The sequence below is a fragment of the Rattus norvegicus genome, chromosome 14 (assembly GCF_036323735.1).
Source record: "Rattus norvegicus strain BN/NHsdMcwi chromosome 14, GRCr8, whole genome shotgun sequence".
NCBI classification, from domain to species: domain Eukaryota; kingdom Metazoa; phylum Chordata; class Mammalia; order Rodentia; family Muridae; genus Rattus; species Rattus norvegicus.
In genome coordinates this window covers 108,160,818-108,174,339 of record NC_086032.1, presented here as the reverse complement: position 1 = coordinate 108,174,339, position 13,522 = coordinate 108,160,818, and the positions used below count along the sequence as shown (strand labels likewise).

The 13,522-nt window shown below is 42.3% G+C and overlaps 1 protein-coding gene across 6 annotated transcripts in view; it reads left to right on the top strand.

The window, feature by feature from the left end:
- The window catches only part of Sptbn1 (spectrin, beta, non-erythrocytic 1), a 175,256-nt gene that overhangs the window by 43,545 nt on the left and 118,189 nt on the right, over window positions 1-13,522 (top strand). For all 6 annotated transcript variants that reach the window (NM_001410274.1, XM_063273289.1, XM_063273290.1 and 3 more), the window contains exon 2: window positions 1,005-1,196. In NM_001410274.1, coding sequence (NP_001397203.1) covers window positions 1,049-1,196 — 148 coding nt within the window. In that variant the 5' untranslated portion in view covers window positions 1,005-1,048. The remainder of the gene's footprint in view (window positions 1-1,004; window positions 1,197-13,522) is intronic.

The following is a 13,522-nucleotide window of genomic DNA, read 5'->3' as shown; positions in this document are numbered from 1 at the left end:
ACTCTGTGGCTTTTCTTGTATGTTGTGTCTCCCTTCTATGAGGACGTAAGCTTCACTCGCATCGTTTGTTGGTTTGTTGTTCTTCCCCAGGAATCTAGAGCAATGCTGAGCATGTAGTAATTCCTCAATATACTTGGGTTTTGCATGTGAATAATGGCTTTATTGAATGGAGGAACTGTATTTAAAGCTAAACATGAACCTCCATGAATAGACATAATTAGTGGGCCAGAGCTTATTTCATAATTATTCCAAAAAAAAAAAAAAACACCATTATCCGCAGTGAGCTCTAGAAGAGTGGGTCCTAGAATTTATAGAAACAATGGCATAAATAATTATAATACTTGAGTATTTACTATGCACAGATACTATCTTTGATGTCTTATGCTTAGGTCTGGATCTTAGGCATCAATTTTGAATATGTAAACGAGATACAGAGACCGAATGGTTTGTTCGTTTTTCTTATATAGTTGTTGATAAATGAGAAACTAGAAGGTAATAGACCATAAAACTAAGTGAATGCATTCAAGAAGACCCATGTAGATGTTGCTATAACCCCGATTAAAACATTAAACCCTCACCTTCATTTCTTTTGATTTTCACTTTGTTTTGCTCTGTTTTGGGTTTTTTGTTTGTTTGTTTGTTTTTTAAGACGTGGGTTCTCTATGTAACCACAGCTGTCTTGGAACTCACTCTGGCCTTAAATGCAGAGATCAGCCTGCCTCTGCCTCCTGAGTGCTGGGATTAAAGTTATGCGCCACCATTGCCCAGCCAATTTAAACTCGTTTTTAAAAGAACATTAATTTGGCATCCAGCGTTTCATTCAGTCTCCTCCCTCCTCCGTGTTTGGGGCCGAGGTCACACTTGTGGTATGAAGCAGAGCCAAAGTTGAAAATCAGCCTTGGCTCTAGAAGGTGCATCTGGACAAGCAGAAACTATGCTCCTGCAGCTCTGTGGAGGCTGTGTGCTTTGAATACATACCTATGCTTTTCCTTTCTGTGTCACAGAACTCAGAAGTAACTGATGTGGACAAGCAGCTGAGACAGCCAAGATGACGACCACGGTGGCCACAGACTATGACAACATTGAGATCCAGCAGCAGTACAGCGATGTGAACAACCGCTGGGACGTGGATGACTGGGACAATGAGAACAGCTCTGCACGGCTCTTTGAGCGCTCCCGCATCAAGGCCCTGGCAGGTGAGTGTCCTGAAGTTGTGTGTCTCACCTGTCACCAGATGTTCTATAGCCCTTGAACAGCAGCCATTTCTCCTTTAAGCTGTCTTGCTTGAAGTTGATCTCCCCTTGCTTTAACATATCCTACGACAACTAGCTGACCCTTTTATAAGACATTTACTTTTGGAGAGCTGCCAACCTTAATAGCTAACATAGTTTAGAACACAGTAAATAATGTTTACAGCAATTTAGAAAGAGCTGCTAAGAGTTTGCAAGGATTTTTTTATTTGTAACACATCTTTCATTTCAAATGTTTTATCATACCATATTTATATAAAATATCCATAAAATGGCTGTGTTCTTAGTGCCAGTGGCAGATTAACTGATCTTAGCAGTGCAAGGTTAGTGAGTATCTACTGCAAGGTCTTTAGATCTGAAAGCAGCCGTGTCCTGTGGGAAGGCTGTATTTAATGCTGTTAATGAGCAGGTTTGCCATTGACCATTCCCATTAGTGTGGATTGTCCTTCCTGTGTGATTGGTATTCCCTTGCTGCTGCTGAATACATAGAACATTTCAGTGGCCTTCATCAGCAGGCAGCAATGTCAGGAAAAGGTTCCATCACTCTGAAAACTGAGCAGTACCAGACATGTATAAAACAAGAGTCAAAATGGAGTGTATTTAAGATACTCTTTGCGTGTACTTTTGAGATTTTAGAGGATTGTTTCAGAATGAGAAAGTGGGTGAATGATTTTTCCTTTTAGTGTCATTAATTATGATAGATTATACCATGATGAGCAGATATATTCCCTATTGATTGTTAATTCTAGTTCACTTTTCTGTTGTCTTTATAGTAGAATCTGATTATGAAACACTGTTTTCAAGAAGGAGGACATCTAATCAAGTGGCTAAAGTGACAGAGAAATTATTGGTCATAGAGTCAGCACGTTCTAGCTTTTGATAGAATTTTTCATGACCTTAAATGATATGACCAGGTTGGCCCAAAGCAGTGGTTCTTAACCTGTGGGCCTCAACCGCACTGGGGGTCAAATGACCCTTTCACAGGGGTCGTCAAAGACCATAGATATTTACATTACAATTCATAATGGTAACAAAATCACAGTTATGAATTTAGCAATGAAAATAATTTTATGGTTGGGGGTCCCAGAACCTGAGGTATCACAGCATTAGGAAGGCCTTTGGAAATCACGAATGTGGTCCGTGCTGCTGAATCAGTTGGTACTTTAACATTCTTTTTCATGAATCCTCATTTGAGACTTAAGACCATTCTGCTGGTGGTAGCTAGTTACCTCAGATCATAAGCTTCATGTTCTAGTTCCAAGCTAACCTATGTTGTCTTGTTTTAAGAGCATTTTATTTATACAACATAGAGCAGTTTCTTGGGGTTTTTTTCTTTTTCTTTTTCATATGTATGTGAAATGCATGGACACGTATGTGCACATGTTTTGGATGTATATAGGTACATGTGCATGTACACATATGCACAGGTGTGTGGAGATCCAAAGTCGATGTGTTATCTGCCTTAGTCACTCTACTTTATTTATTATATGTCTCACTAAACTGAAGCATCACTAATTCTGGATAGTTTAGGTAGCCAGCTTGCAAAATAATCTCCTGCCTCTGCTTCTGGAGAACTGGATTTATGGGTGGCCTCCATGTTGTCTGGTTTATCAGGTAGTCCTCACATGTGCACAGGAAGCTTTTTATCCATTGAGCCGCACCAGCCCATTCCAGCTCCTGTTTGTTTTTCTCTGTGAGAGATCTTTCAACACACTCAGATTCAAGAGCTCAGCTGTTCTGGGTGTTGGTCCTTGTCATAACCTTCTAGGGATGTTGATGCTAGTGCCAGAATGATGGGTTACAGTAATGATAGCAAGAGCTTAATGTGTTTCTGTGGGCCATGCACCGTTCCAAACGCATCGAAGCCAGGCAGGGTAGCATATGTTTATACTAGCACTTGGGAGACTGAGGAGGGAAGATTTTGATTTTGAGGCCAGCCTTAGCAGCGTAGTGAGATCTGGTCTCAACAAGAGTAAAACCGAAAAGTAGCCAATCCCAGGACAGTTGCTTGAGGAGGGCTATTGTCTTCTGTGAATGGTAGAAGTGTAATCTGAGGCACAGAAGGAGTGAGTACTTACTCAGGGCACATCATTGGCACGTCACCCCATTGCCCAAGAGAGCATAGCAAAGGGTACTTTGCTACCTACATGATATGCAGCCCCTGACAGGATGGAAAACACAACTCTTTAACTTCCTCCTCAAGAAGTTGGGCAAAAAGGAATCTCAACTCTTCAGCCTGTGCTATCCTCAAATTCTCAGTTATCCTGCTTTAGCTTCTTCAAGTTATGGGGTTACTGGTATAAGCTAACATGTCCAGCAAGACTTTGATATATTAGGTAAGTAAACAGGCAATATTAGTGTTGCCATATACTCAAAAGTAAAATTTCTTCTCAACATGTCTTAGTATGAAAATTTATGAATGCCATTTTCTATTTATTATTAAATGTTTTAAATACTCACATTCCTTTTACATATGAGAGAGAGGTAAGAAGCAGTCTAACTTTGAACACATGGTAGATAGTACTTTTCCCTTTGTCATGATGCTGCTCTTGTGAGTTTGAACATTCTTTTCTTTAGTGGTGTTGACTTGCAAAGGGTTTTTGGCATGCTGGTTCAGCCTCAGGCAGTACACTGTGAGGTGAATTTATGTCTTGTGTAAGTTATTTCCCGCATCCCATGGTGGCATGTCCACATTCCTTACCTCTGACCAGCTTGCCTCAGTGTACTGGGACATGTGATAACTACGTAATCTGAGTGCCCTCGACCAGCATTCCATTTGAAAGAAAACACAGTGCTTAGATCTTTTAAGAAATGTCAGAGGGGCTGGAGGTGTAATTCAGTCCGAGAATTCTTCCCTAGCATATGCAAGGCTCTGTGTTCAGACCCCAGTACTAAAAGAAAGAGATGGGGAAAACAGCTGAACCACAGCCTCAAGAGTTAAATGCTTTCTTTTCAAAATTGCATTCGTGATCACTGCTTATGTTTATAGAATCCACACAGATTAGGGAAAGTAATAGCCTTTCATAATATATGACTTAATTTGGGAATATCGATTAAAAATAAATGGAATTAATCTTTATCAATCCATAAACAGAATAGAAGGGATATGGAGTAGTCACTTTAATTTTGAATGAATTTTTTTATATTTGAAATTTTTCCTGAAGTAAAGTCTAAATTATTTTATAATTAGAAAAAAATCATGAAATCATCATAAACTTCTTATACTACACTTAGAAATTTTGGTACTTTTAAAAAAAAGACCTAGAGACATCAAAGAATAAAGCCTGTACAGACCAGGTAGTGGTGATTCACGCCTTTTAGCCCAGGACTCAGGAGGTGAGGCAGGGCTAAACAGAGAAATACTGTCTCTAAAAAATAAACAAACATGCAATAGTTAAACATAGGATCAGTCTTCAACATTAAAGTTTCCATGGCACTAACGTTCTCTGGTAAATTATAGACATGGCTAAAGAAATTGTCCAGTTACCAGGGCAAACTCAAACCCAGGTGGCCCTGCCCTGCGCACACTTCTCGTGTGCTGAGATTACAGCAGGAACAGCATCTCTGACCAAACTCAAATACACTCCATGTGCCATCAGAAATAGATCGTCTACCAACACATATGGGTGACAGGACTGACTGACTTGTTTTGAGACTGGATCTCCTATGTGGTGCAGGCTGGTCTTGAACTTGCAATCCTGTTTTCCTCCATCTTCTGAGTAAAGGTGTAATGGGCAAAGCCTTGGCTGAATCAGAATCCCCTGTGAGACCATTCAGTTTCATTTTTAGAGAAAAACAACGCCAGGCAGATGTTAAGTAATTATTTCAGCTATATTCTAGTTTATGATATAAAGTCTATTACAGTAGGTGCCTTGATTCTTAAACTGTGAATTTGTCAGTACTTTTGACATGATTCTCATGAACTAGAAACCCACAAGAAAGTATTCAGGAAACAAGGGAGCTAAACATTTAGTCTGTGTCTACTGATTAGATATCTTTGAAAAGAATCATGAATTCATGATTATTTTTAGTCAAGTCATTTCTGGTTGCAAAGAATAGAGATGCATGTTCTCTGAATTAAAGAGATATGAGCTGGGTTTGCTAGTACAGACCGCAGTTGCTCAATACAGACAGAGCCCTCATTTTATCCCCGCCATAAAGAAAGAAGTAGCAGCAACAGCATGAGATAGAATTAACGGAGAATAAAGGGTTATTGTAAAGTATCAGGCAGGGGCCAGGGGTGGTGGCCATGCTTTTAATCCCAGCACTCAGGAAACAGAGGCAGGCAGATTTCTGTGAGGCAGCCTGGTTTACCTAGCAAGTTTTAGACCAGCCAAGATTGATGTGGTAAGACACTGTCTTCAAGGAGAGAAAGAAAGATGGCGGGAGGGAGACAGGGAGAGGGAGGTTGGTCTCATACAAAGCAGGCTTAACAAAGCCATGTGCTAACCTCGATCGGACAGTACCTCAGTGTTCTTCATTCGTTGGAGCCCTCCGCTTAATAACTGCTCCTTCGTAATTTGGCTCACACCTGACTTGGGTGAAATGTAGATTCAACTTTACTTCTTATCTAACTTAAAAAAAATTAAACCTCAGTACAAAAGTATACTTATGACTTAATTGATTTAAAAAGTTTCTTTTTGAGTACAAATTTCTGTAGGATTGGGTGTGGTAGTGAAATTCTGTTTGGCCCAGAAATTTGTAGAGCAGGCCAAGGCCAGCTGGAGACTTAGAGTTGATTGCCTTTGAAAGGGATAGCTTAAGATTGGTGAGATACTACCTAGCAGCTCTCCCAGTCCACATTTGCCCTCCACATTGTGCTGTGTCTTGTGCAAATCCTTCCTCCAAATTAGGGAGGGAGGGAGGAGAGAGAATGGAGAGAGAGAGAGAGAGAGAGAGAGAGAGAGAGAGAGAGAGAGAGAGAGAGAGAGAGCGCGCGCAAGAGCGCGCGCATGTGTGTGCACAAGCCAGCTAGGTAGTGATGGTACATGCCTTTAATCTCAGTACTCAGGAGACAGAGACAGGCAGATCTCTGAGTTTCAGGCCAGCCTGATCTACAGAGTGAATTCTAGGATGTGCTAACCAGTAGTCTGTCTAGTGGTGTGGTTGGTGTGTTCAAGGCAGATGATTTGTAGTGTGGAGAAAGGAGGCCTTTATGTTAACTTTTCAAGGGAGATTAGCATGTTCTGCATGAAGATAAACTGTCTGTGGAAGGAAACAAGGTGCAAATTGGCCCCAGAACAAGAGAGACTAAGGTTAATGGAGTCTTGCTTTTTAGCCTCCTCCTGTGAGTGCCCCACCCCCTGCAGGGGTCTACCAGATGGCAGGAAGCCTTCCTTTCCCTTGGCCTCTTTCACATTCTAGTTGGGAGGCAGGGAGGCTTTGGTGAGGCTGCAGGCACTAGGCTGTGATTGGACTATAGAGGTGTAAGAACACAGAGCCCGATGGAGATGTTCTCTGTAAACGCCGATGACTTTCATGGAGATGGCACCAAATGGAAGTAGGCAGCGGAACAGTCAGGCAGATGCTTATTCTCAACTCACAGATAATAACATTTTATAACCATTAACTGTTTCTCCTTAAAAGAAAAGAAGCAGAAGTGGATACCTCTCTTTAAAATCCTTGAAATTATTGAAGGAAACAAATGTTATACTTTCAGCCCTCTAAAATAAGCCTTTTCTGAAGTGCCTGATATAAAACTGCTCCAGGTCAGGTTTGGTTTGTTCTTTACAGTGGTGACATAAAAACTTGTGTGTTATTTCACAAAGCAACAGAAACACTTATCACATATCAAATGGACCGTGGAGCCGTACTTGGTGGCATACATCTTTAATCCCAACACTTCGAGTCCGAGGCAGGCAGATTTCTGTGAGTTTGAGACCAGCCTGGTCCACACGGTGAGTTTCATGATAACCTTCTCAAGAAAACTAAAATACGAAATGAGCAGTGGACACCACGTATGACAGCACTTGCGTGTAATCCTAGTACTTGTAGGGCTGAAGTCTGAGGATTACTACTGAAGGCCAACATGGGCTTCATAGTCAATGCCAGGTCACCAAGGCTGCAAAGAAAATCCTTGCCTAAAAGGAGGAAAAAGGGACCAAACCACAAACTGTAGAGTATGGCAACATTCTATAAAGGCACTGTACCTTTTGAGACCCTGGGCTCAAGCCTGTTTACCGTCTGGTTGGAAAAGGTATGCATTTCTTTCTCATTAGTACTGTCCGAGGAAACTGCCTATGTTCTTAAATTTGACTTCTTTGCTAAAAGCCTGTAAATTCTCAGAAATCTAAAACAGTGACATATTTGGTGCTGATACAGGCTATTGGGTGAATCTTTGCCACCCAGGTTTAACTTCTCACAGACTCCTTAGACTTCTCGAGTATGCATGTGAAACTGCTCTATTACCTACAAGACGGATGAAGTCTGGGAGATGTTGAAAACTCCATCAGCTCTCAGCCCCTCCCTGGACTGCGTGTACATGTTGGATCACCCTGTAAATCTTTAGGAAGCACCACTGCTCTCTCCTGTCTCCAGCCTTAGCCTAGTACCATGGATCAGAGACATTTTTCTGGGTAGCTCATCCTGAACTTTTCTTTGATTAAACCTCGTTGGTCTTTGTTAATCTGTATTATGTATCCTGTGGATTACTAGTCTCAAGTATGTGCTCAAAGTAGTTCTGTTCATGTTTTCTCTGGCTGATGAAGCAATTCTTGGAGACAGTGACAGTAGAGAGTATTTCTTTTGTCACTCCTTTATCACTTCATATTAGTCTGAATGCAGTCAGTTATTGAGCATTTGACAAACCAAGTAACTCACTCCTAGTCAGAGCTGCTAACATTACATCATTTGGGAAAACTGTCCCCTAACTTTTGTGATATCTGTCAAGCAGTTAATTTGATGCATCTGAGAGTTTGACCTTAAAATGCACTATACAATAATTGCACTGTACATTGTACATTATGACTGCACATATGTATTGTACATTATACATTACGACTGCACATATGCACTACACACGCACACTGAAACAAACCCGAGCATTCTGAGGTGGACAGTGAGTGTTTCCTTCCTCTGACCCTTTCCCACTCCACTCAGTGAAGAGAATTCTTTTAGAAGTTCTGTGAAAACCAGACACAGTTGTATATGCCTGTAATCCTCTGATTGTAGAGGCCAAGGCAAGAGGACCCAGCAAATTTGAGCCAGTTTGGTCTTTATAGTGAGTCCCAGGCTAGTTAGAACTACATAATGAGACCCTATCTTAAAGAATGATCACCACCACCCCCAAACAAACAAACAAAAGCCAAATTGGATGATACAAATCTTTTGAGAATGTACATGATTTAAAAGGGTACGGGCTGAATATCTGTATCCTGCCTCCCATTCTTAGGTGAAACCCTAGTTCCCAACATGATAGTGTTAATAGGTGGAATTGGGGATGATTAAACTATGAGGGAAGAGCCTCAGGGTTAGGACTTTTTATCTGTTCTTTGAAAGTGCAAGAGGGTATTTGTAAAGCAGGGAAAAGGCCTTTACCAAGAACCCAGCTGTGCTGGGACCCTCACTTTTAGCACCAAGAACTAAGCAACAAGTTTGCATTGTCTGAGGGATCCTGTCAGTGGTTCACTGCCTCAGTAACCTGAACCAACACAAGTGCCTCCTTCACCTTTAGGGAAAGAGCAGAAGCACAGTCACTTTGACAGCAGCCTCTGGAGTTTAATTTTTCTCCCATCATTCACTTGGATCAGTTAAACTCTATCTACTGTGAGGTCAGCAGAGGCTCTTGGAAGCATTTGTCTATAAGCATGTATGGCCCATTGCGGTGAGAATCAGATAGCTTGTCATGTTGGCCTCTGCCTCTTTTTATGTTAAAAGTGTCTGGCTTTTGCCCTTGAGGGTCACAAGGTTACTGTTGGAGTCCTTCCCATCTCTGCCTCTTTACTTTTCAATTTTCCTGAAGAAAAAAAAAATGCTTCACAGAGACCTCACTAAGGGACCACTCCCCTAGAGACTGCCTGCTCTTTACCTATCTTTTCTAGGTGCCTTTATTAGTGTCTTAGAGGTTTGGAATTTAATTGATTGATTTTTCTTGAGATGGGATCTCACCATAACCCTGAAAGGGACAGAGATAGGCCCGCCTGTTGCCGCTTCCCAAGCACTAGGATTAAAGGTGTGCACCTCCACTGTCTTGAGCTTAAGAATATAATGGTTCATTCTTACAAGTGTAGTTTCTGTTTTCCTCTTGGAATTTTCCACTGTGACAAAGACATTTAGTGACTATAGGAGCCAGGCATGACAAGGATGCAGTGTTGAAGCTGGATCCAGAGAATACCTCTTTTTGCTACAGTAGACAAAGGCCATTGGCTACAAGCAGCCCCAGACTACAATGTTATTGTCACTGTTGTTTCAGGTACGGTATGAATTAAGCCTTTCCCTTGGGGCTGACAACAACAACAACAACAACAACAACAACAACCTAGTAACTTCCTAAGCCCATAGAAATAACAGTATATCAGTTAGCCAGCCTTGCCCTGTGGTAAGGTTTTACTTTTGTTCTCTAGACAGGAATGTGTATGTGTGACAGTTTCAGACTCCTGAAACTATGGTACTGAGTTTGGAGAAACAAATTTGCACACCAGATCACTCAGCTCTCTAATCGTCTACTGTCAACACTGAAGTCTACACCCAGAACAGGTTGCTCGACGGGGGATTGGCGTGTGATTCCCTGTTCCGCTAGTCCCTAGGCACACCTTTCATGGAACTATACTCTGGCCCCAGACATCTAAGGCCAGTGTTGGCATGGATGCTTGTAAATAATGCAGAGGCATTCAAGACTGCCCTGAGAAATACAGGATGGCAGTGGGGTGGAGCTTGGGATGACCTGATCCTAATGTGAAACCTAAAACCCAACTCCGGTGCTAGCAGGTGTGCAATTCTCTCTGCGCATTTAATCGGCTGTAATCTTTAGGCATTCCCATGTGGAGGTTCTTTTTAACTTTCCCCACCCGGAAGCCATCTTAACTGGTACACTCAAACTAATTTTACAATGAGGATGATGGTTTTTGTTTTCTAAGCTAAATGAAGGACTTCAGAGTAATCAGTGATTTGGTTAGTGACTTTCACTATTTTGAAAGGAACAATTTTTGACCATATTACTAGGAAGAAGTATGCTTACATTGGTAATCTCGTTGCTAGATAAGTGCATTTTTATGGATGTATTTGTGCGTGTGTACCTAGTTCAAATTAATGAAGTAATGTTTACTAGTACTCCACGAACTGCTGTGATATTTTCTTTTCTGCTTTTTAAAATGCTAGCGTTGCTCAGATAATTAGATTTTATGAATGCCATTAAGGTATTCTGTTCTAACAGGTGCATTTCAAAGGACAGCATAGTGGCCTCTTTATTTGTAAGCTTTGGGAATCAGAATGTTAGTGGTTTAGTCATTTATTAGGGAATGGGATAAATGGCCTAATACTCAGTGTCTGCTTTCTGACAGGCATTGTGGTTAGCATTAGAGATGCTGGCCATGAGGGAGAGGGAGTCTGTGGAGAGAGGAACTCTGTGTTCATCCAGAAGAGGCAGTGTCAGTATGTGGGAGGAAATTGCAGGCAGAGAGGTGGACGGGTATCAGGAGCAGAAGGAGTGGACAGAAAGGCCAAGGGGCTTAGTCCTTATCCTAGAAGACTGCTTCAACTCAGGAGAGGTTTACAGAGGGCCTCCCTGAGATTCCCACCACCAGAGAGCCAGAGGCCCTGAGAGTTAACTGGAGAACTGCTGCCGAGGTCCCAGGGACACTGGGATCTATCCCAGAGTGACAGAGAGAAGAGGCCTGAGGGAGGGAAGGTATTTACGAAACTGTCGTGCTTCTCCAGAGGGAAACGTTTCCTTTTAGGTTTTACTACCACAGTACTTGATCCAACTCCTGGAATGCTTCAGTGTCTACAGATGAGCCTCTCTCCCTGGCACGAAACGATTTTAGGAAAGCCCACCTTCAAATCTAAAATAGTATTCGGAGACACTCTACTCCTCAGTCAGTAACAGGTCTTAAACTGTTGTGTTTGTACCCTCGTCCTGGCTCTTGAAAGGCTGTGGAGGGAACAAGAGAGGGAAGAAGGGGATCAGGACCTTGGCTCTGCTCACAGGTACCTAAGCACACGAGGTGTCAGAAGCACTAGAGGGTTTTGTGGAGTACTCTGGCAAATAAGTCAGCAGAGGCCACTGCTTGGGTTTGCTCACCATTATTACAGTTTTAGAATTATCTCTCATACTACATTTGTCTACACACTATGCAGCCTTCAGAAACCGTACAGACTTGGAGATTCTCCCTCTAACAGGGCAGGCGTCTTTGGGAAATTCTCTTATGGCCAAAGTTTCTAGGCCTTTCTGGGTTTGGCAAGCATCCAGAATTGTTCATTTCTAGGCTGATGCTAAATGAGAATCACATTTCTGCCCTACCAATTACTGTGAGGTAGTAGATAAACTTCTGCCTCTGAGTGCTGGGATTAAAGGTGTGCACTAGCATGCCCCACTGAAAATAAGTCTTTTAAAGAGAGAGCTCTGCTTCCCTCCTCAGGGAGGAGTGCTGCATACTGAGGCTGTTACCTTAATGAAGGTGGCAGGATTAGAAGTCACCGTGGGAAATCACAGGCTTTCAGAAGACACATACGTGTTCTGATGGCCTGAAGCCACTGGTGACCTTTGCCTTTGCTGGCTCTGGTGCTCAGAGGGCATTTGTGACTCAGTCCTCGTTCCAGGAACTGGGAAGAAGCACTGAGGAAGTCATTTGGGTTGGGATTTTTAAATGTGTTGTTTTCTAGCAGTTCCGGGGATTGAGCCCAGGGCTTGTGCAGCCTCTTTACCAATGGGGGACATACATAAAGCTGTGTATCAACACCATGACTTTGTTTTTTAATGAAAAAAAAATCTATGTGGTCTCTTTATTTGGCCTTCTCTGACTGGACTTCTGTTTTATGTCTACACACTATACTCACAGTGATCCTGCATGCTCCTAAAATTGAGAGAAAATGATTTGTGGAAGGAGTACAACAAAAATACCTAAAATTTTTGGTATATGGATTTTTCCCATTCTAACTCTATTCTCTGAAGTTGGAGGGAAAGGGACAGAGGGACATATTCAGTGTAGAAAAATCCTAGTCAAGCAGGCTAGTACTTGCTGGAACACGCTGGCCTTTGGTGGGGTAATTTAGCTCTCCTGTGCATTCCTCTGTATGTTGACAGCTGTAGCTTGGTATCAGAGAATGATAAAAAGGAATCTGACCAGGCTTCCAGGAGGATTATTTATCATACTTAAAACTTGTGGATCACTATCTCCTTGGGGAATATTGTATAATAATGTAAAGTGTTAATAGCAGCCTTTGAAAGGGGCATTTTTCCTTATTTTAATACTCCAATCAAGATTTTCTGTGGCTGCTCTTGTGTGCTCCAGCTTGTGTTACCAGATGTAAGACTCAGAGGCAACCAAAACCCTGTGATCCTTGACTTGGTATTAATATTTCATACATCTCCAAAAAGCCTTAAGCCCTGAGGTTAAATCTTGTACCAATGCTCACAATTGCTTAATTTCAGAGAATTCTGAGGAAGGCCGTGAGATAGTTTGTGTAGTTCATTTGGGACATCTGTAATCAGAATACCCTTGGCAGGGAAAAGGAAGTCAAAGTTTAGAACAGAGGCAGAAGGAACACCCATTCAGAGCCTGCCCCACATGTGGCCCATACATATACAGCCACCCAATTAGACAAGATGGATGAAGCAAAGAAGTGCAGGCTGACAGGAACCGGATGTAGATCTCTCCTGAGAGACACACCCAGAATACAGCAAATACATAGGCGAATGCCAGCAACAAACCACTGAACTGAGAATGGGACCCCTGTTGAAGGAATCAGAGAAAGGACTGGAAGAGCTTGAAGGGGCTTGGGACCCCATATGAACAACAATGCCAACCAACCAGAGCTTCCAGGGACTAAGCCACTACCCAAAGACTATACCTGGACTGACCCTGGGCTCCATCCTCATAGGTAGCAATGAATAGCCTAATAAGATCACCAGTGGAAGGGGAAGCCCTTGGTCCTGCTAAGACTGAACCCCCAGTGAATGTGATTGTTGAGGGGAGGGTGGTAATGGGGGAAGGATGGGGAGGGGAACACCTATATAGAAGGGGAAGGGGAGGGGTTAGGGGGATGTTGGTCCGGAAACCGGGAAGGGGAATAACAATCGAAATGTAAATAAGAAATACTCAAGTTAATAAAGATAA